The sequence below is a fragment of the Falco biarmicus genome, chromosome 2, assembly GCF_023638135.1.
Source record: "Falco biarmicus isolate bFalBia1 chromosome 2, bFalBia1.pri, whole genome shotgun sequence".
NCBI classification, from domain to species: Eukaryota; Metazoa; Chordata; class Aves; order Falconiformes; family Falconidae; genus Falco; species Falco biarmicus.
The window spans coordinates 73,079,941-73,100,488 of NC_079289.1; the positions used below are offsets into that span (position 1 = coordinate 73,079,941).

The 20,548-nt window shown below is 46.6% G+C and overlaps 1 protein-coding gene across 3 annotated transcripts; it reads left to right on the plus strand.

Moving 5' to 3' along the window:
• The first annotated feature begins 2,647 nt into the window (after nt 1-2,647).
• LOC130144916 (regucalcin) lies at nt 2,648-15,712 on the plus strand. 3 transcript variants are annotated; one of them, XM_056329195.1, is made up of 7 exons: nt 2,648-2,747; nt 3,367-3,531; nt 6,394-6,576; nt 7,865-8,080; nt 9,608-9,739; nt 14,222-14,376; nt 15,368-15,712. In XM_056329195.1, exons 2-7 carry the CDS (start codon nt 3,369-3,371, stop codon nt 15,416-15,418), a joined length of 900 nt encoding a protein of 299 aa, XP_056185170.1. In that variant the 5' UTR covers nt 2,648-2,747; nt 3,367-3,368; the 3' UTR covers nt 15,419-15,712. The 3 variants fall into 3 exon arrangements, with proteins under 3 accessions (XP_056185170.1, XP_056185172.1, XP_056185171.1); XM_056329197.1 differs by lacking the exon at nt 2,648-2,747 and adding an exon at nt 3,129-3,151; XM_056329196.1 differs by lacking the exon at nt 2,648-2,747 and adding an exon at nt 3,160-3,231.
• The last annotated feature ends 4,836 nt before the right edge of the window (nt 15,713-20,548 follow it).

The window sequence follows — 20,548 nt, forward strand, 5'->3', positions numbered from 1 at the left end:
CGACAGACTCCCTTTATGCGGTGTGGTGCTTGGAGGCAGCTATAAGATATGGGCATCCAATATGTCATTCGCACTTTGTACCAGGCATGGATAAGGTCTGCAGCCCTCCCACCTACAAACAGGGAGGAGGACTAACAGAGAAGTAAAACGTGAGGACTAAAGGTGAAAGGAAAAAAGAAGATGGCTCTAAAGATGAAGAAGAGACAGGATCGGGCTCATAAAAGGAGAGAACAACTGTGACCTTCCTGGAACCGGCATAAGCAAAACCTGGTTTCTTTTCTTAACTCCTGAAATCATCCGGCACTCTTTCTTGCCTGCAGCCCTTAGCAGTGGGAGATTTTTCCAGCTCTGTGGCACACTGAGCCGTTCTCCAGAACTGCTGAATATTCCTTGACTGGCGAGAAGAGTAATGGCTTTTGGCAGGCTCAGGGAACCTACAGGCTGGGGGAGGGCTGTGACTTCACCTTACGGGACCTCCTGCATCACATATTTATTCTTTCTGCTCTTCATGGTTGTGACAGTAAGATTCCTTGTCCCCTGCTCCCTGCAAAGCAGGAGAGGTAAGTGTGCAACATGCCCTACCATGTGGCGTAAATGCTGAACCACCAACTGCCCCCTTTGGAAGCCACGGAGGTGCTGTGTGTGCTCCCTATTGCTCAGATTTGGAGGCCACAAAGTAGATGATGCAGCTGCGATGCAACAGCAGGAAGTTCCCTATGGGGAAGCCATGTGGCAGCACCACCTTCAGCAGCCATCTCTTCTGTGCTCTTCTTTCCCATGGTGAACTCATACTGGCAGAAGACCTCAGCTGATGCTCTCTGTGAAGCTACCCCTCCACAAATTCCACGCTGCTCTACTCAGCAAGTCTGGGTTAGCTGTTATTGTCCTGTGTAACTGGAGATCCAAGTTCAAAATATTTGGCACTTCAGAAGATGGCCGGATTTTTTGTGTTGTAACCTGGCACTCGCAGAAGCTGTCAATTTTCTCCCAAGGTGTGTGCCAACGCACAGCTTGTTTTGATGCCTCCAAACCATGCTAAGTCAGCAAGGAGCAGAGAGACTGGCCGGGTGGGTTGAGGGTGTGAGTTATCTCCTGCTGCTGAATTCAGTAAGCCCTTGCGCTGGCCATGTATCCCAAATGGCCTCGTAGTGTGCCAGGGCAATGGGAGAGCAGCAAATGTGGCTGAGCTTTGTAAAAAGCAATACTTGTACTTTACTGTACTTACTTAATGAATTCTTCACATACGTTTGTTGTTTTTTTTTAAACCTTCGGATCTTCTTTCCTTGCTGTAAACTGTATGGGAAAAAAGAGCGAGCTGTGGCACTTTTCTGGATGTTTGTTTTCTGTGTTGGCAGTCACTAGTAATTTGCTTGCCTCAGGTCTGAGATTAAATCCTGCTGTTTGTTGTATGACACCACAGTGGGGACAGAAAGAGAAAATTCAAGCACTGAAGTAAAGCTATGCAAGCCTGTAAAATGAAAGCTTGACTACCAATGTGATATTTATTAACCTATTGCCACCTTACCTGAGCAGTTAACTGAGGAAAGCCTGCATGACATACATGTTGGTAAGGTCATGTAGCCCATGAACTTTTCAAATACACTGCTAAAAGAAAAAAAATCACCAAATGAAGCCTGGGGTGTGAGCACCTGCTGTATGAATAAAGGTAACCCAGTAAGAATGCTTGAGAGGGAGGCAGTTGCCAATAGGAAGGTGTATGATAAGGAACAGATAAAATCTGTAACGGGAGCTGTGAGGGGGCTGCCTGGTAAAAGACCCCAGCGGGTGCTGTAGCGTTGCTGGTGTGCAGTACTGGGACCTGCCCCTCGAATAAAGGGGCTGCTACAAGTGCCAGCTGGAAACGAGACTCTGGCTGGAAGGTGGGCGTTGGAGCAGCCAAATGAATCCTGGTTTGCAGGGACACAGCAGTGAGCCAGCACTTAAGTGGTGCACCCCAAGTTGCCAGAAGACACACAAGACACAGAGCAGCGAGACTGAAGGCACTTTTAGATGACAGATCCCCGCAGGGGATGACTGGATCCAAGTCAGAAGGCGATCTGTTGTGGGATGCTGAAGAGGAGCACTGGCATTTACAAGCTGCCCTTTGCTTTATGACTGGAGGCCGGGGAGCTGCAGCGGCCACAGCACACAGAGGCAGGCAGGTGCAATGGAGAACTGCATGCGGAGATGTTGATGTTAGCTCTTTGCCTCACGCTTTTGGAAGTTTTTGAGGCTTTACAGCAAGGGGAGCAAAAGAGGGCACGGCATGCTGAAGGCCCTGGATTTCTGAATAAGCAGGGCAATGCTGCAGGAGCTGTGGAGAAAGATGCCCGGCGCTGGAAGTTGGGGCCAAGGCCCAGCAAACGCCTGAACCACAGCAAGGCGGCACGCAAGAACCAGCCTTTCGGTAATGGGCCTCTGCGGGGAGCGGGAAACCGGGCCGCCGCGGAGAGAGACCCCCGCTCCCTCGTCCTCCCCCCGCAGCTCTTGGCGGGGCAGCCGAGCCACCCCGGCCCCAGCAACCGCTGCCACCCGCGCCTGCCTCCCGGCACTGGCGCCGAGGGCCTCAAGATGGCCGCCCCCGCCGGGCCGGGCCGGGCAGGGCAGGGCGAGGGGCCGGCCCCTGGCGGGGGCACCCGCGGCCGGGCCGCCGCCAGCCCCCAGCCCCGCGGCGCGGCGCCTCCCCGCCTATAAGAGCGGCGGCGGCGGCGGCGGGCCGGGAGCTGCGGGTGCGCTGCTGGGAGCGGGTAGGGCCTGTAGGGGGTGGGAGTTCTACCATTTCTCTTTTCTCTTGTGTGTGTGTGTGTGTGTGTGTGAATGTATATATGTATATACACACACGCATACACACACGCGAGTGTCTAAGTTACACCGGCCCACGCACGGCAGCAATGCCGCCGCCGCGGGAGGTGCGCCTGAGCAGCCGGGCGTGCGGGGACCGGCCTTTCCCTCCCGGCGGCCGCCCACACCCCCGGATTTATTTTTTCTCTTTTTTTCTCTTTCTTTTATCACCTTCCCTAAGACACCCCCCACCACCCCCCCACTCCTTTCCTTCACGAATGTGCCGTGTCACCGGCATGACAGCGGTGCGAGCCCCCCGGGGGCGCCGGGCCGTGCTCCTTGCCGGGGGACGGCCACCCGCCGCCGGACGGTGGGGGTCGTTAGGTAGCGGGAAGCGGGCGGTGGGCAGCAGCAGCACCGACAGGCTCCGCTGCCCGGCGCTCCGCACGGGTAAAACCCCGCTAGGCTGGAAACGCGGCTCCGGAGCGGCCGCAGACCGGCCGTCGGTGCCGAGACCCGGGGGCTGGCGGTGTACGCGCCGGCTCTTGACAGGCGCCCGCCCAGCCGGCACGGTTTTCTCTACAGGCATGTCGTCCATTAAGATCGAGTGTGTTGCCAGCGAGGGCTACGGGATCGGGGAGTCGCCGGTGTGGGACGAGAAGGAAGACGCGCTGCTGTGCGTGGACATCGCGGGCCGGCGGGTGTGCCGCTGGAGCGCGCTCAGCCGGCGGGCGCAGGCGGTCGCCGTGGGTAAGGACCGGCACCGCGGCGGGGTCCGGCTGTGCCCCCGGCGGGGTCCGGCCTCCCGGGGGCACGGGCACGGCTCCTCTGGGTGCTGGGGCTGCGCCCCTCAGCAGCGGCATGGTGCTCGTCTGCTGGAGACCATTCCCTAACCCCGACCTTCCTAGGCCGAGGAGGACGCTAGGGCTTGCGCTGCGCACAGACGCTGGGCACTGGCCAGACTTCGTGCCGAGGACTAAATATTCTGTGCTGCCGGGTTACGTTTGACCTGCTTCCCTTCCCTCTGAGTTGTTCGCAACTCGCTTTCTTTTGTTCCCGCGTTGTCCCAAAGGTAAAGTTCTGCTGTTGATGCCTGTGGGAGTTTTGTTACCGATGTGAATGAGTAATGCCGGTAACATTTTCTTTATTAGATGAAGTTGGCCCATAACGATTTAAGAAGATGATATTTTTTTAAGGTAACAGTGTCACCAGCTAGAGTTAACTTAACATAGTTTAGGTATTTGTTCCAGGAAGGAAGTGCTAACTCTAAGAAGGAACTTTTCTAAAGGAGTTGCGGATTCACTTCTGGATGTGATAGTATAAATATTTGTCTGTCTGAAGACAGCTCCTTAATTGGTTTAAGTACTTGTATTTATTACTTCCTCATGTTCAGTAATACTTGGTGAAAATCACTTTTGTCCACCCATAAGATATTCACATTATTCAAAAAAGTTGATTTGGGCTTATCTGCCCTTGGAATTACCGTAGTTACCAGTTCTAAAATGAGAGAAGGCCTGAAAGTAATTTTGGAAATACAGCTTCCCAAACTTACTTCCTCTGACCTTAGCCGAGGGAACGTGTGCTCCCTGCCTCTTCCCCCAGCTCAGACCTACCTTCAAAGGTGTAGTCTTTTACACGTGGCCTGTCTGGAGATATAGAAGGGGTAGTAACTGAAGTAGCTACTTTTTTTTTTTTTTTTCCCTCCTACTTTCTTCTGTTTCCTCTGTTTAGTAATAAAATAGTTACAATTAATAGCTGTGCCTTTGGGTGTAGCATGATTAAAAGGCCAAAAGACCTCAAACACCCGAAGAGTGCCATGTGATTAAAACAGCAGGTTAACGTCCAAAGTGGAAACTGAGAAGTTAATCATTAGGGAAGCTTATAGAGAATTACAGCAGCCCCACACTCTGCAACAACTTCAAATGCCCTTTTCGACTCCACAGGGAAAACAGCACTACATACATAACGGTGCCCAGGGCGGAGACCTTGTGGTCAGTGTTCTCTGTTTGGCATAACGTGGTGTCGCAAGTAAATCAATTCCTGTGGATGCAGCTTAACGAAGCCCCTTGGGTGGCAGCAGACTGAGCTGGGTACAAGGGCCTTTTGGCTCACTTGTGTGCAGTATTTGTGCAGTGAACAGTAGGGTGGCTGTGTCTGTCTCGCTAGCCTGATACATCCCTTCCCCCTGGGGCACTTTGTCAAGGAATGGGGCTGTTCTTGTGGCTGTAGGGGCACGGGGGGGGGGGGGGGGGGGGGGGGGGGGGGGAACACCTCCAGAGACAACCAGGTAGGGGCATACAGGCTGCTGGGCATGGGGGAGGGAGGGAGGCCGGCCCTGGGGCTGCTCAGGTGGAAGGGCTCCTGTGGGCCGTGGCCCCAGGTGTTTTGCTGGAGAGCAGACTGGGAGTTGCATTCCCATGCTCTGCAGGCCAAGCCCCTGGGGCTGCTGCAGGCTGAAAAGTGCTTTTATTGGTGCGGTTACTGGCATTTGGAAGAGCAGCACAATGACTTCCTTTGGCGGGTGCCACACACGGCTGAGGGCATGCTGCTGACCTCTGTGCTGGCATGGGAAGGAGAAGCGGCACCCACTCGCCCAGGGTAGATGAGCCCAGACCGCCAGCAGCTTCAGCAGTGCGGTCACATGCCTCTAGGTGAAGGAATTTCTAGAGCTGAGCTTGCAATCAGGTGTGCATCTTGGGTGTTGGGGGCAAATAGCATTCAGATTTCTGGCGTGGTCACAGCTGGGGCTGTGAAGGGAAGGGGCATCCTGAGCCAAGAGCAAGCAGGCAGAAGGGAGCAGATTTCTCTTGGCAGCAGTGGTGGCGGTTATAAGTGTTTGTGAAACTATGGCCTAATTATACCTCTGCAAAACTATAAATACAAAAAATGTTTTATTTTTAAATTAGAAAGTCGGCGATTAGTCCCATGCATATTAAATATTATGGCAGACTTTATTGCCATATTTAAAGTTATTATTCCTTATATTGCATCTGATTGTAGGCTTTAACATAAATGTTATCTTCTCACTCATTTATCCGGTTTTTTTACCAAGTCCTTTATAATAACCTGCAATTGAGGTTTTACTGCATAATAGCTCAAATGAGTGTCAACTAACCATGGAGCATTTACTAATCTTCTGTTTTACTCTACCTCTTGGAAAGCTCTGTCACTCCTTGGTGTGTTTTTGGTGCTGCTGGAGGCATGTCGGAACTGCACAGCAGTGTGGTGCCAGGGGGTGTGTGACCTGTCCCACTGCAGAGATACTCTTGTCTCCGTGAGTTATGACTGAACGGCCATGGTAGGGCAGATTTACCCAGGAGCTGTGCTAAACAAACAGTTGCACCAGAGCTCTAGTGGCAATTGATTTTTGCCTTGGGGAGGGGGGAACCCACACAGTAAACTGTTGTAAAAAGCACACATGCCCATATCAGTACCCCATTTTATGTTTGTTTGTGGGGTATTTTTAAGCATCTAGTAGAACCAGGTGCTGGTAAAGTTCCCTGAGTTTATATGTCCCAAACTGGTGATTCTCTTCATAGCAGCTTTCTGTATGCATTAAGTATGCCCTCTTCACATGAAAGAATCCTCTTTTCCATTTCACCTTGTTTCTAGATGCTCCTGTGAGCTCTGTGGCTCTCCGGAAATCAGGGGATTATGTCATCACCCTGGGAACCAGATTTGCTGCTTTGAAATGGGAAGAGCAGCTGGTAACCACCATTACTCACGTGGACAAGGATAAACCAAACAACCGATTCAATGATGGGAAAGTGGACCCTGCAGGGAGGTATTTTGCAGGTATGCTGTGGGAGTTGCTTCCACTGCTCCATTAGGTTTTGGTGATGAGATGCAGTGATCAGCTGCAGATGTGGCAAGTGTTTGTTCATAGTTAAATGGTGGGGATATTTTTTTGTTGTTGTCTTCAAGCAGTGTCTAATCCCATTTACAAATCTACATGTATCACCTGGACACTGTCTCATCAGGGCTATTGAGACCCACTGTTCAGAGCCAGCCTAAGCAGTCTTGCCTCATCCCTGTTGGCACGTGTGGTCTGAATACTGGCAGAGTGCCAATAAAAAATACTTTTCCAGTAAGAAATTTATGACATTGTGGGTTTTGTTCTTAATAAATCAGAATTTATAGATGGTATTGCTAAAAAATATGTGACTGTCCAGCCTGGAGAAGAGAAGGCTCAGGGGATCTTGCCCGTGTGTGTAAGTAGCTGATGGGGGGGCAGTGTGGGTAGAGAAGTGGGTAGAGAAGGCAGAGCTGCTTAGCGGTGCCCAGTGACAGAACCTGAGGCAGTGGGCACAAACTGAACTCGGGAAATTTTGCTTAAATGTAAGAGAACTCTTTTAGTGAGGATGATCACACAGTGGAACAGGTTGTCCAGAGAGGCTGTGGAGTTTCTGTCTGTGGAGACCTTCAAGACATGGCAGTGCCCTGAGCAACCTGCAGCGGCTAAACCTGCTCCTGAGCAGGGGGTGCACCTGGTGGATCTCCAGAGGTGCCCTCCAGCCCTAGCTGTCCTGTGATCCTGTCCTGTTATTTAAAACATTGCTCTGTGCATCTGCTGTGCGACTGGGTCTGCAGGCTTTCTTTAATTTGCATTTACCAAGCCTCTCAAAGAGCAAGTATCAGTTGCCAACTTCGAGCCACAAAGGTGAGTTTGTTTTTGAAGGGGCTTTAGTAAGACTCATCATCCTGAGGGAAGAGGAAATTTTTTTTCCATTCTCTCTGCTATACAAGATGTTAAGATTTGTGGGAAGTTAAGTGCTGACCACACCCTTCTTCATATTTGAATGACTGAATAAAAAGCTCTGCAGAAGTCCTGCTGCATACCGTTTTTGCCACAGTCCAACAAAAACCCAAAGGATGTGTTTTTTCATCTGCTAAAAGCAAACACTTTTGAAATCTACCTTTCTGTTTTGCTTTTAACTCAGTTTCTTCCACGAATTTCTGAAGCCCCTGCACTGCTCCCTTCTACTTTGGCAGTGCAGTCATCATCCTAGCAAGGGGCTGCCACCAAACCTGGAGGAAAGCCCATTCACTCTGAACCTGCTTTGTTCCCGCTGGCTCTGCACAGGTACGATGGCTGAGGAGATTCGACCTGCCGTGCTGGAAAGACGCCAGGGCTCTCTGTATACACTTTTCTCTGACCTCTCAGTGGTGAAGCACTTCAATCAGGTGGACATTTCTAATGGGTTGGACTGGTCACTGGATCACAAAACCTTCTTCTACATTGACAGCTTGTCCTACTCAGTGGATGCATTTGATTATGACCTCCAAACTGGAAAAATTGGTATGAATTGGCTGTATTCCAAAATAATTGTTTGTGCCTAAAGATTGTGATGTTTGCTTCCATTCTGGTTGTTATGCAGAGGTGATTGGAGCTTTGGGAGTGCTTCTTCAGAAGCCTCCTTAGAACAAAACAGCAGGAGCCACATTAACATCTGTCTGTGCCTGCATCGGCTCCTAGCTTGAACTATGCAGAGGCTGTTGGTAATATTATAAAGTATTTAAATTGTGTGGCAGAGTTTAAGTAGTAATCTGGACGACTGTTACTAAACACAACGCGTATCTCATCTGCCTGTGCAAAAAGGGCAGACTGTTTCTTGTATGGCTTGTATGTTTCTGTGGCTGCATGTTTCTTATTACTGATAGTATAGGCAGTATAACACAAAGCTTTTAGTCTTGTGCAAAACCTCGGAGAGCTTCTTCAGGTTTTTTTTCACTCTGTTTTGTGTTTTGAAATATAAGCTCTTAGATGAAGATTCTGCAAACAGAGATGAAGAACAGCTGGAAAGCAGTAACTCAAAACTTCTTCCTTCATTTATTTAAAACAAAACAACACAACCCCTTAAGGCCTTCTACAGGCTTGGGCAAAAGAACAATTCCGGTGACTTGGACTAATAATTTGCTTTTGAGGACACGGACTGCTTTTTGCTTTTGCTTTAAAAGAACCCTGCCAATTTGGGATTTAGTTTTAAAACCGTGAATTTAAACTCACTTTAGGCGTAGCATCTTGTCCCCCAATGTCTCTCTGCTGTGACTTACAAGTGATTTTTTCTTTAGTAAATAGTGCGGTTCTCCTCTCTCTCACCCACGCTGGCTTGCTCTCTTTCTGTGGGCAATCTGACAATCCCCAGGAGCACAAAGGAAACTCATTTAAAATATTGCTACATATGAGAAACATTGAAGTTGTCAGAGCATAAAATAAACAATGTTGGAAAGTTTGTTTTAATTTTCTTTAATAACAGTGGATAAAAGTTCAGATAGAATTGTTTGGTTTTAGGTTGACAGTATGCCTTTGAAGTTGATGCTTTCCCTAACTCTGTGTTTATATAAACTCTCAGTTTATGTATCTGAAGGTCAGTTTTGTGTTAGAATAGTGATTATTGGCACGTTCCAGCAGCCTGTTTGAAAAGTCTCCAGTTCTGTACTGGAAGTGACCCATACTTGAAATGATCCAAACTGCTTTTAGAACAAGTAATTAATTTTCTGAATATGTATCTGTAACATTAATTTATTCTGTTATTCATTTAATATTGTAAGTAGGGAGCATAAGCAGTGCACTAGAAAAAGTACACCAGAAAAAAGGATGATACTTTCAATGGATAGAAACTCATCCCCAGGCTTTCACGCTGAGAAAAAACTGTCTCGGGGAAACAAACAGGGCAGCAGGCATGATCTATTTCTTTCATATGAAAAAGCTCAGGACTTCAGCACAGATTTTGAGAATAATAGTACAAATAACTGCTGGAATGTGACTGATAAAAATTTTAACAATTGTCTCACTCAGTTTTGTTGTGTTTTTTCTGCCCTGCAGGCAACCGTAGGAGTATATACAAACTGGAAAAAGAGGAAAGCATTCCTGATGGGATGTGCATTGATACAGAAGGCAAACTCTGGGTAGCTTGTTATGATGGTGGGAGAGTAATTCGCCTTGACCCTGAGACAGGTAGGTCCTTGCAAAAAGTGGACTGGAATTTTGTGTTTATTTTTATTTTTATTTAAAAAAAAAAAAAAAAAGAAGAAAGAAAGCAAAGAATGAGAGGTGGGTTTTTTCCACCTCACAGAAATGGTATATTTACCCTTCTTAAAACACTACTCTTTATTTATTTGTTTATTTAAACAATTACAAGTCTCTGCTCTCAGAAGTTGGCTTTGTAAATAAGTGCCCTTTGTTCCCAGCCTCTGTTGTGTTGGAAAAGGTAAAGTTGCTGATGAGATTACCATTATACTTGTGAGTTGTTTGACTTAGCATCCTCTTGCATCCTCCAAACTTAAGATCAGTGTTTACGTCATTGATAAATGATGTAGATGAGAATGAATAAGCCATGAAACAGCAAAGATGACTTAAACTATTTTTTTGGCCTCGTTTCTTCAGCATAGTGTATTATTTTGGGCAGCCTGCTGAGGTTAATGCAAGTCCCACGTGACACTGATGCTAACAACATTTTTTTGCTGAAAATTATTTGCATGATAAGTTTTGCAATTGAAATAATAAAAAATATTTAATGAATTCCACAGCATTTTATCATTCCCACAGTAATGTCTTGGGTGTGCCCATTGTCTGAGCCTTTTGTTCATTGCTACTCTCATTTGCACTTTGGTGGTCTGCCAGGCACAATTTAGTGTGGGTGAAAAAAAAGGTGTAAAGGACTTCAGGGAGACTGAGCCACACTGTCTGCAAGGGGCCAGTGGGTGAGAATGGGAGCATGATTTTGACAGATCCCAGACAGCACAGGTTTGCATAATGCAGCATAGGAGTAACCGCACTGGGTTGCATCTGGGGTCTCTTGAACCCAGGTCCAGCCCAAACACAGAAGTCTTGGGGGTTTGTGGGGCTGCAGGTTCAGGGATGCCAGTGTCCCTTGACGCATGCCCCCTCTACAGTGCACAGCGGACCCTGGCACACATGTGCACCTGGCAGGTCAGGCTGCAGCCTCTCTTCTGACTCTGGTGGAACCTCTTGAGGCTCAGGCTGTGCTTTCCCCCTCACCTTTTGATTTGTATGCGTCCAAGATCTTGCCAACCTGCAGGATTTTTTCTTGTCCTGCAGAGTCTGCACCCCAACCCTAGGAGGAGGAAAATCCAGCTGGGAGGTCCCAGCAGCTCTGGGATCTGTTTCTGGTCCCACATCCTCCTGCTTTGGTGGGCAGAGCACTCCTTGGTGACCTCCACTAGCCCTTTGAATACCCTCCTGGAGCAGTGGACTCTACCATTTTTTTCCTCTCTGGTTCACTATTTCCACCTTTTCCCTCCTTGGCCTTCACCTTCCTTTGTTCCCTTGTTTTCCCTTTCCACCTCCTATTGGAGTTTTTTTTTAAGGGAAAGGTAAAGGGAATAGTGTCCATAAGCAGATGCATAGTGGGACTGAGAACACTGACAGCAGAGCAGCTATCCCTAATGCACTTCCAGTCTCTTAACTATGCTCAGATAAGGGTCTTTCAAAGCTGGATGTGATTTCAATGTATCAGGAGGTGCCAGTTATTTCTTTTCTGTGAATCTGTTCCGTCTCCTCTTGCCCACATAAAACTCCTAGCACTCACAACAAACGGTAGTAAGAAGTTTCGCAGCAAAAAGAGCCACCTTCTTTTTGAACATCTCATGTTTATCTGCCCTCTCTGTGTTATCATTTTAAAGTAATATCATCTAAGATCTGCAGTTTGCTGAATTCTGAGCAAATAGCAACTGTTTATGGAGATAACTCAGTCAGGTTTGAGAACTCCATGAAAGCCTCTCTTTTAATGCACATACCTGTTAAGTGTGGCTTGAATGACTGCCAGACAGTTGCAGATACATCCACTGATAAAGAGCGCACCTAAAGCACATGAGGAGGTTTCAGGTTTCAGTGATAGCAAAGCCTGGGTTGTGTTTTTAGCAGGATGGGTGAGGACATCTGTTTGGTGTCTTTTCTAAGTGAAGGTTCTGAGGTTCAGGGTGAAGTGGTTATTCAGGTCTGGGCTTCTTTAGCCTAGATAGCTGCTGCCTTTAGATTCAGGGTGTGCTGCAGGGGAAGGCTGTGATGACTGATCCCACCAGGTTTGCAAAGGGCTTGGAAAAGATGTCTAACTTGTATGTTGCCAAGTCTTGCCATACCTTCTGGTCACTTACTGACCTGCTAGTTTTATGCACTTGTGGTTTTTTATTAGGAATTAAATATTTTCCAATTCTTCCTTAATGAATGTATTTTTATATCCTTTGATTGTATAGGGTCTAAAAGATTTGCTACGTTTCTATAGATGTCAAGCATAGATGAATACTTCAGGTAGATTTTAGAGCATGCAGGTGCAGATTTGCTTACATCTCCAGGAAGACCTTGCTCATCTCAGAGCTTTGTAATGCAAGTGCACTCAGGGTCTCTCCCCTTGTCTTTGGGGCTCATGCCTCTTCTAGAGTGCATGTGTTTTCCTTTTGAATGCCCTTCCCACTCGTTTTCTCCCAGACTTGGTGTCAGCCAATTTCAGGGGTGTCCTCTGAAGCATTTTATAAGCCACCATGTAATCCTTCCACTGCCAGCTGACTGGATAACCATGACATGTTGCTAGAGCAAGTTGGCAGGAGCGTTGCCTTGAGATTCATACTGGTCCTTGTTACTGCCAGGCAGCAGACAGGACTTCTGTCCCAATTTTCTAGATAATTTGAAAAATACGGTCTTCTCAGGGGGGAAAAAAAAAAAGTTAACCAGACGTGCAAATAATCTCTGACAATCTAAACACTATTACAGTGGGTTTTATTTCTTTCTTAATTTGAATTTGATTTTTCCTTTGGCCATTGTGGGTCAAAATGTGTGCCAAATAAGCTTATTATACAGCATCAGGAATCCCAGAGTACTCAGCTTTTCCAGACTGTTACATACAAGAGGCTCTTTCACCACTGCTCACTTGCTCTTTTCTTTTATTTATTTTGGGATTAAAAGAGAGTTTAAAAGTATCCAGCCCTCATGTCAGGGTTGTCAGAAGCAAAGACAGTTCCGCTCCTCCCCCTTGGTGCTGTATTCTGGATGTACTGCTTACGTCCATACTAGCAGGTAAAACAGATCAGGCAATACCCTTTAGTCCTGCACCACAGGCATCTCATAGCTTATTTTGTACGACCAGGCTGTCTTCCCACACCAAATCAAAGCCCAGACTGTGTCTGGGGAGCAGCTTACCTAACTAGGTGGGCCAAAATTGTACCAGGACTGCACCAATGGCTTAATAATGTGGCCCTGCTTTTACCTGTGCTTATGATCCACTTAGTGTTGTAGTACAGGTGAAGCCATTTGGTCTGTGCTTTTGTCAGTTCATTGCAGTGCTGCTATGTCATTGTAAGGGACCAAGGCACAGCTTGTTGAGTGAGGCAACAGCTTTTAAAGACAGGTGCCTGCTTTGGTAAAACACCTCCTGGGAAATGGTGCCCCACTCTGAAGCTGACTGAGAACTTCTCATAGGTCTTATGTGGGCCAAACTTTCCACTTTTTCTTTATCCTTGTAGAGTTCCCAGCATCAAAGTTACTTCCCTGCTATTTCAACACATCGTTAAACAGTTAGTTACTGTAAGAGGGCCAGGCCCTTTGCACGTGCAACTGGGGGGCCAGGGAAACTGCACATTTTGTAAGGAGATTCATGTGCTTTAGCCTATTTCTAGAAAGAGAAATTCAATCGTAAGTGATTAAAATAGGCATGATTTGTATAAGCACTTACTGCCCAGAATTAGGAGGAATTTTATAAAAGTCTGCTGTAAGGGTGTCTTGACAGTCTTCTGGTTAAGGCTGGAGGCAATCTGTTTACTACTGTCATTAGGACGGTAGCTATTTGTTGATATGATAAATGCATGGTATTATTTATGGTAGCAGCAGTTTCTTGTAAACTTCACATATGTCCCATGATCCCTGTTTTATTCAAGCTTGATTTGAAAGGCTATTGAAATTTCAGGAGAAACTTACAGGAATTAATCTTCCTTGATTGCAGGCACTGGAGGTGTTGCATGAGATACACCTCAGTCGAGCTGCATGAGGTCTGCTTGCTCCAGGCTTCCTTTGTAGTTAGAAGTAGAAAAGTCAGCAGGTCTAGGATATAATTCATGTGGCCTGTTTTAGGGAAGAATTATATCCCGTTTCCATTGACTGACTGCACGGGCAGCTGAGGTGATGAGCTCAGATACATGTCTGTGCTTTTTAATTAGAGGATAGGCTAGGATTGGGGGTGGGATTTTTTTGTGATAACTGAGGCTGAAACTTGTCAAATGACACATCGTCAACAACGCACTTTACAGAAGTCTGGTTTCTCCCTGTCACAGTGCTCAGCGGTATGCTGAAACTCAGCATGGGACCTTCCCCGGCCCTGGTACCTGCTTTTGTGGACCACCTGGCTCCACGCCAGTTATTTACAATAATTTGTTTAAATTTCTTGTTGTGGGTAGATGAACAGGAAATGTCATGTATGTTTTTTTCCAGGAAAAAGACTTCAGACTGTGAAGCTTCCTGTTGACAAGACAACTTCCTGCTGTTTCGGAGGAAAGGATTATTCAGAAATGTATGTGACTTCTGCCCGTGATGGGATGGATAAAGAGTGGCTTTCACGGCAACCACAGGCTGGTGGGATTTTCAAGGTGAATGATAACTTTTCCCTGTTGTTTTAGAAGGTCATTTTTTCCTTTCTGCATTTTTCAGGTAGCAAACCAGTTGGACTGGTGGGAAGCAGGAGAAGAGTGGTTCTTAGAACATCAGTCATATATATATGTATCACAGAACCACAGAATGGTCAGAGTAGGAAGGGACCTTGGGAGATCATCTAGTTCAACCCCCTGCTAAAGCAGGTTCACGCAGAGCAGGTTACACAGAGTTGCATCCGGGAGGGTTCTGAGTGTCTCCAGAGAAGGAGACTCCAGAACCTCTCTGGGCAGCCTGCTCCAGTGCTCCCTCACCCTCAAAGTAAAGATATTTTTCCTCATATTCAGATGGAACTTGCTGTGTTGGAAGCTATGTACGTTAAGCTATTGATTGTATTTTTGGTTCCTGTCGCAGGACAAGGAAGTTAAAAGAGATTTGAAAATACTTCTGGGTTTAAAATTCGTAACAATGCTGATATTGCAAATTTTCTATGCCATCACCTTTTTGCTTCTCACCCTCCCAACACAGTTTCAGTTTTCTATTCATATTTCTATTATGGAAGGAATGTGTAAATACTTGTGTCTTAATCAATGGCAAATAAAACCATCTGCTTTTATTTACTTTCTAGTTAGTTAAAACTAAATTATCTCCTTAAAAATTTGTCACCGTGGGATTTGTTTTAAAGCCCTGCTCTTCCGTATGTTTGCATACCAAAGGTTACATTGTAAACTGCAGAATTAAGGCTTAGTAGTATCTGAGAAGAGGCTTTTGGGGAATGGACTCTGGCCTGAGGTTACTCAGCTTTAGAGAAAGAGTGTAGGTTGAAGTTCCTGGCTGTGATGAGCTGCTGTGTGCAAAATATAGCAGGATGTCAAGTTGGACAACACAGTCCTTTTCTAAATTAAAGCACGTCTAGTTGTGAAAGAAAAGCAAGTGTCTGATAGTGGTGAATTATTGGACTAATCTTTTTTTTTCCCTTTGTTTTAATAGATAACAGGGCTAGGGGTGAAAGGAGTCCCACCGTATCCATTTGCAGGTTAAATATATGTTCTTCAGAATGGATTAGAGGACTGACATAAGGAAGACAAGTTGGAAGGGCATATTCTGGTGCTCAGCATCTTTTTGCTTTGAAACCATAACACAATACCTCATCAGGGAAGGATGAAAAACTACTGAAATACATGGAATTTAAAAAACTGATCTTTTTTTTCTCCTTTAAACTTTATGACATTAAATATCTGATGGTACTTTTCCTGTTGTGCTAAAAAGATTCTCACCCTAATAAACTACTGAATATTGTAACTTTCTTTTATGATTAAATAATGTTTCAATGTCTTTTCTTTTTATTATTTATTCTCCTGTCTCATTTGCGACTTAGGCTATATTGATTTATTGCTTAATTGTACTGTCTCTTTTACATATTTTCAAAGTTTCAGATAAAATATCCATTTGTGGTCTTACCGCTGCTTTAACTGGAACTTCATTTGTTCCATAACGTTCTCAACAACTGAAGCATTAATACCTATTATGGTGCATCTGCAGCTTCCTTTTTGCATTACATTTTTAAGGCCTCAGCTGTGGTTGTACTTAAATTTAACTCTGGTCATCTGGTGTTGATCATCATCTCTCCCCAATGCATGTCACTATGTCACTCATTTTCTTAAATGTAAACCCAAACGTTTAGGATCAAGAACCATACTTTTTTTTATCCTCTGAAGATCTCAGCCCTGTTCCAGGGAGATGTGTGATGACAGGAAAGCGTTAGGTGTCCTTGGTCTTTTGTGTATAAAAGAAAGCACCACCTGCACGTATGTCCTGCTGAACCAAACCCCAGAGCAGCCCGAGAGGCAGGAGGGGCCCACATGCCCAAATGGCCACAGCTTCTACGAATGTGCACAGAATGGAAGGTGTATTGTACTTTCTTCACAGCACCTGTTGTAAAGGGCAAGCTTATTTACTGGATTGCCTTTTTGCTGGTGACTTCAGGCCTGTCTGTGCTGAAACAGCTGTGATGTAGCTCAGTTGGTTTGTGAACTGCAGGTTTTGCTCTTGGCCTGTGACATGTTCCCATGTTCATGCACCTCCACTTGCACTTGGAATAGCTGTCCATCCCTGTCCTGCTGCGTGAGGGTAACCCACCATTGGCCAAGAGTGGCTGTGTGTGTTCTCTGCAGGTAGCTCCAAGAACTGGTACAGCGTGGTTTTCCAGTGTGTCCCTGCAAATCTGTAGGAGTTAGTTTTTCTCTGCTGGATCTGCTTGTGTCTGCTGTGCCCCCTCGAGTGTGCGGTGGGTGACACAGCTGCCTAGCCCCTGGACCACACCAAGGCCTTGGTGCTGCTTTGAACCAAGATTTGAAAGGTGACTGTGCAAGTCACCGTTTTCCTTCTTTAAAGCATGTGGGGGTATGTATGTCTCTGCAGCTGGAAAAGCAGGAGGTTTAAGCAGCCCTGCTTCAGGGCAGAAGATGAGCATGAGGTGGTGAAGTAAGCTAGGACTTGTTTGTTTGAGTGTCTACCATCCTTCATTTACTGTACGTGCTACAAGATAATCCCAAAGCATGGTAGAGGAAAGGTTTATGAGTTGAGGAAGATGGTGAAGGTGGCAAATTTAGGGCTCTGATCTCACTGAAGTCATGAACCTGGTGATAACTGCAGGCTGTAGGGCTGCTGTCGTTGATTGCTAATGGACATTCAGAGATGCAGTGGAAAACTAATATGCATAAACACAAATAAGCAATAAATAGGCATAAACACAAATAAGCTCTGCTCTACCATGGCTATCCTGTTGCAGAGGTTCCTGCACACACCATGAGGTTTTGTACCTGTGCTCACCCTCAGCCCGCTGCAATGGCAGTAGGGTGATGGCCAGCACAACACAAGGTACCGCTGATCCTTTTTTGTTGTTGCTGTGCTAGAAAGGTAACAGCAAGTGCTCATACAAGCATGAAGGGTCCGGTCAAAGATTAGTTGGTCACTGCTGGTCAAGAGGCACCCAGGAGACAGGGAGGATGAGGCTGCTGGAGCCCCTCATCCTCCATGTTGTGCATGGGCGGCCCTGGGCAAATGTCTGAGGCGCACAGGTCTTTGTGCTTGTAAACATGGCAGCAGGAGAAGGTAAAATAAGCATCTGCAGACATGGTAAATAAATGCCACCTCCTCCTCCTCCTGTAAGATCACCCGCTGGGCTTTGCTACACTGGTTTCACGGGCATCACATGAGCAGGAAGAGCCAACTCTGCCAGGAGAGTTGTATTTTTAACATCAACTGAAATGTCCTGGGAGCATGTCTCGCCGCAGCCTCCAGTGCAGAGCCTGTAGCTGCTTCCTGCGCCGCAGCCCGAGGAGCCCAAACAGGTGCTGCCAGCATATTTTGACGAGTCCCATGACAGAGCGCCGGATCCAGCAAACTGGAGCTGAGCAGTTGCTGGTTCCCTCAATTAGGAAGGCTTCCTGACTTTTGTTTAATCCCTTGCTTATTAATGGCGCTCACCTCTTTGATCACAGACTTGCACTGATTTCAATTAGGGTTGAGCAAGAGCCCAGTGACAGGAACGGCTGTATCAGGAGGAGCAGCTGCTGTGCCCTGAAGGGTTTCTTCACCCTCGTGACCAAAATCTATAGTCATAGGTGAAGCGTATTTATTCCCAACCAAGCTGGAGAAAACTCAGGTAATCCTTTGCTGGCAAAACAGCTCTGCTGAAATAAAAGCAGGCGGCACTGACTGCCCAGGAGCTCCAGTTCTTCCCATCTCAAGCATCAGGGAGGGACCGGGCCCTTCCTACAGAAGGGCAAAGCCACAGGAAGATAAACCTTGGCTTCACTTTTGGACAACGCTGTTGAGTGGGATATCACTGGGGTGAGTAGCTACACCTCTCCCTGCCTGAGGATTTTAATAACTGTGTCTTCATTAACTCTAACCATGCCTGTTGTCATCTCCAAAAGGGAGACTCTGTCTAGGTGAAGAATGACTTTGAGAGATTGGGACAATTAAATTACATGTGAAATTGGGTTTCTGGAGTACCGAAACCTGGGATGGACTCTCAAGGGGAATAAGCAACACAAGTGTAATTTGGGGGAGTTGTGGAAAAAAAGAGGGGAGCGATGGATTTACTAAATATTTGTAAGCCACGGAACAAATTCAGAGCTACTGTCTGAGCACATGCCTGTAGGTAACAGAAGACAAATACAACTATTTAAATATGACGTTAATATATGCAGTGTGCCAACGCCTTGACACACTCTCCCAACTACACTATGTTGATAAAAAATAGGCACTGCGAAAAGACGTAGAAGGAGTTGCATCAGAGGAGACTGAAGCAGTGGGAAAGGAGAGAGGAAGCCACCCCAGAAGGAGACACTGCAGTGAGGCACCAGCCAGAGGTACCGGCTGCCTTTGGCCAGCTTCACTATAAACTTCTGCTTTGCAACTCAGCAACATTAGAAATAAATGAAGTGCGCGGCAGGGGCAGGCTCTTTATTTTGTAGAAATAATTAAAACAATTGCTGGCTGGCTAGCAACAAACACATGCACCTGCTGCTCTGGGGTTGCACCACTCATCAACAGCATCCACAAAACCTTTGAGGTGTGTCTTGTCCTAAACTGGCTAACCTCTGGAAAGGTAGACGTGGGGGATGTTGAAATGGCATGCCAAGGGTGGGAGATGTGATACTTCTGCTGGTAGTCTAGAAGTCAGTGGGGTAGGAATAAGAGATGGTGCTAAATGTGGTGGGGGTGTCCCCAGAGCATTTTCAGCCTCCCAAGTAAATCAGAGAAACGTGCTCTGCTAGTATTTTTCCCGGCTGCTGTCCTGCCTAGTGCCATTGATGATCCAGCATACAAGCTGCTCGCCAGGAAAGCAGCGCATACATTTTTTTTAAGTTGCAGCGAGGCAGATGTGTTGTCCCTTTGCCTGACTTGGTTTTGGTTTGCCGCAGCCTGTGGTGGGGAAGTCAATCAAGTCACCAGAAGAAAAGAGCTGACTGAAAAGTGTGGTTTTCTCCACCGAAATTGCTTTAGAAAAAATGCTTTGGGAAGTATTTTGCAGAAAAAAAGATTACTTTTTTTTTTCTCTCCTGCACTTGAGAACCAGTCATTTTCTTTTTAAATGGAAGCAGTTAAAATGATTGCAAACCAGAATTTTCCTTTTGAATGTCTTGCAGCTGAAAATGCTGTGAAAAAAAAGTATATTATTCTACATGAACCTCCCTTCAAAGTTATCATTTAGTTTAAAAGAAGGAAAGCAGAGAGTAATGTGAAAAGATCTGTGAGAGCAAGCAGAGACAGAAGGTTTGTGCTGAAATGAGATGGAGCTGACAGCTTGGGCTGGGAGGCCAAGGAAGGCTGAGGAGAGTCCTCAGGGTGCCCACAAGCACTTTGCTTGTAATGCAGTGACCTTGGCAGGAGTTTGGCTTGGAAATATTGCCAGCTTTTTTGCTAGAAATGTTTGAATTAGTCTCTGGCTTAAGGCTGTAATTTTTTAATCTCTAAATGTGGATCAATGGTGACTATGATAGGATTAATACTAGGTCTGTCTCGGCTATTTGCTTAATTGGGAAAAATGTTCATCCTGTGAATCATTTGAACATCAAATTAAAATGTTCATTGAAGTTTTGCACAAGTAAAGAAATGCATTGCTCTTGCCTGTTGGATTGGGTCTGATTCCTCCCAGGTGGCTTCTGCCCCTGCTGAGTGTGGTGAGGGCAGTGCCTGCTAGCAGCCACCTGCCTCCTGCCTCTCCCTGCTTTGCTGCAGCATGCAGGACTGGGGGAGGCGCCCTGCCACTAAAATGCTGGTGGTCACTTTAGCTCACCACCTGGCTTGGACTGTCCCCATGGTAAGCCTGCCCTGCCCCCACCTTGCTGGACCAGCCACAGGGGGGACCCACCATCACCTGCCTCTGCTGAGCAGGGCTGGGTAGGAGAAGGCACTTGGTGTCTTCTTTTAACCACAGACGAAAGTCGCAAATACTGAAGAAGGAAAAAATAGAAGTCTTCAAAGCCAAAGAAGATATTGCTGTCCTGCAGCATCCGTGGCAATTGCCAAGGCTCTGTGGCCAAAGCCCTTCCTGGGGCGTGCTGCAGCTCTCTGCCAAGGCAGGATTCAGGCTTTGCATATTCGAGGCGAGGAGCCCTGTGAGGAGAGCAGGTGACTTCGGCACCCAAGCAGGCTGTG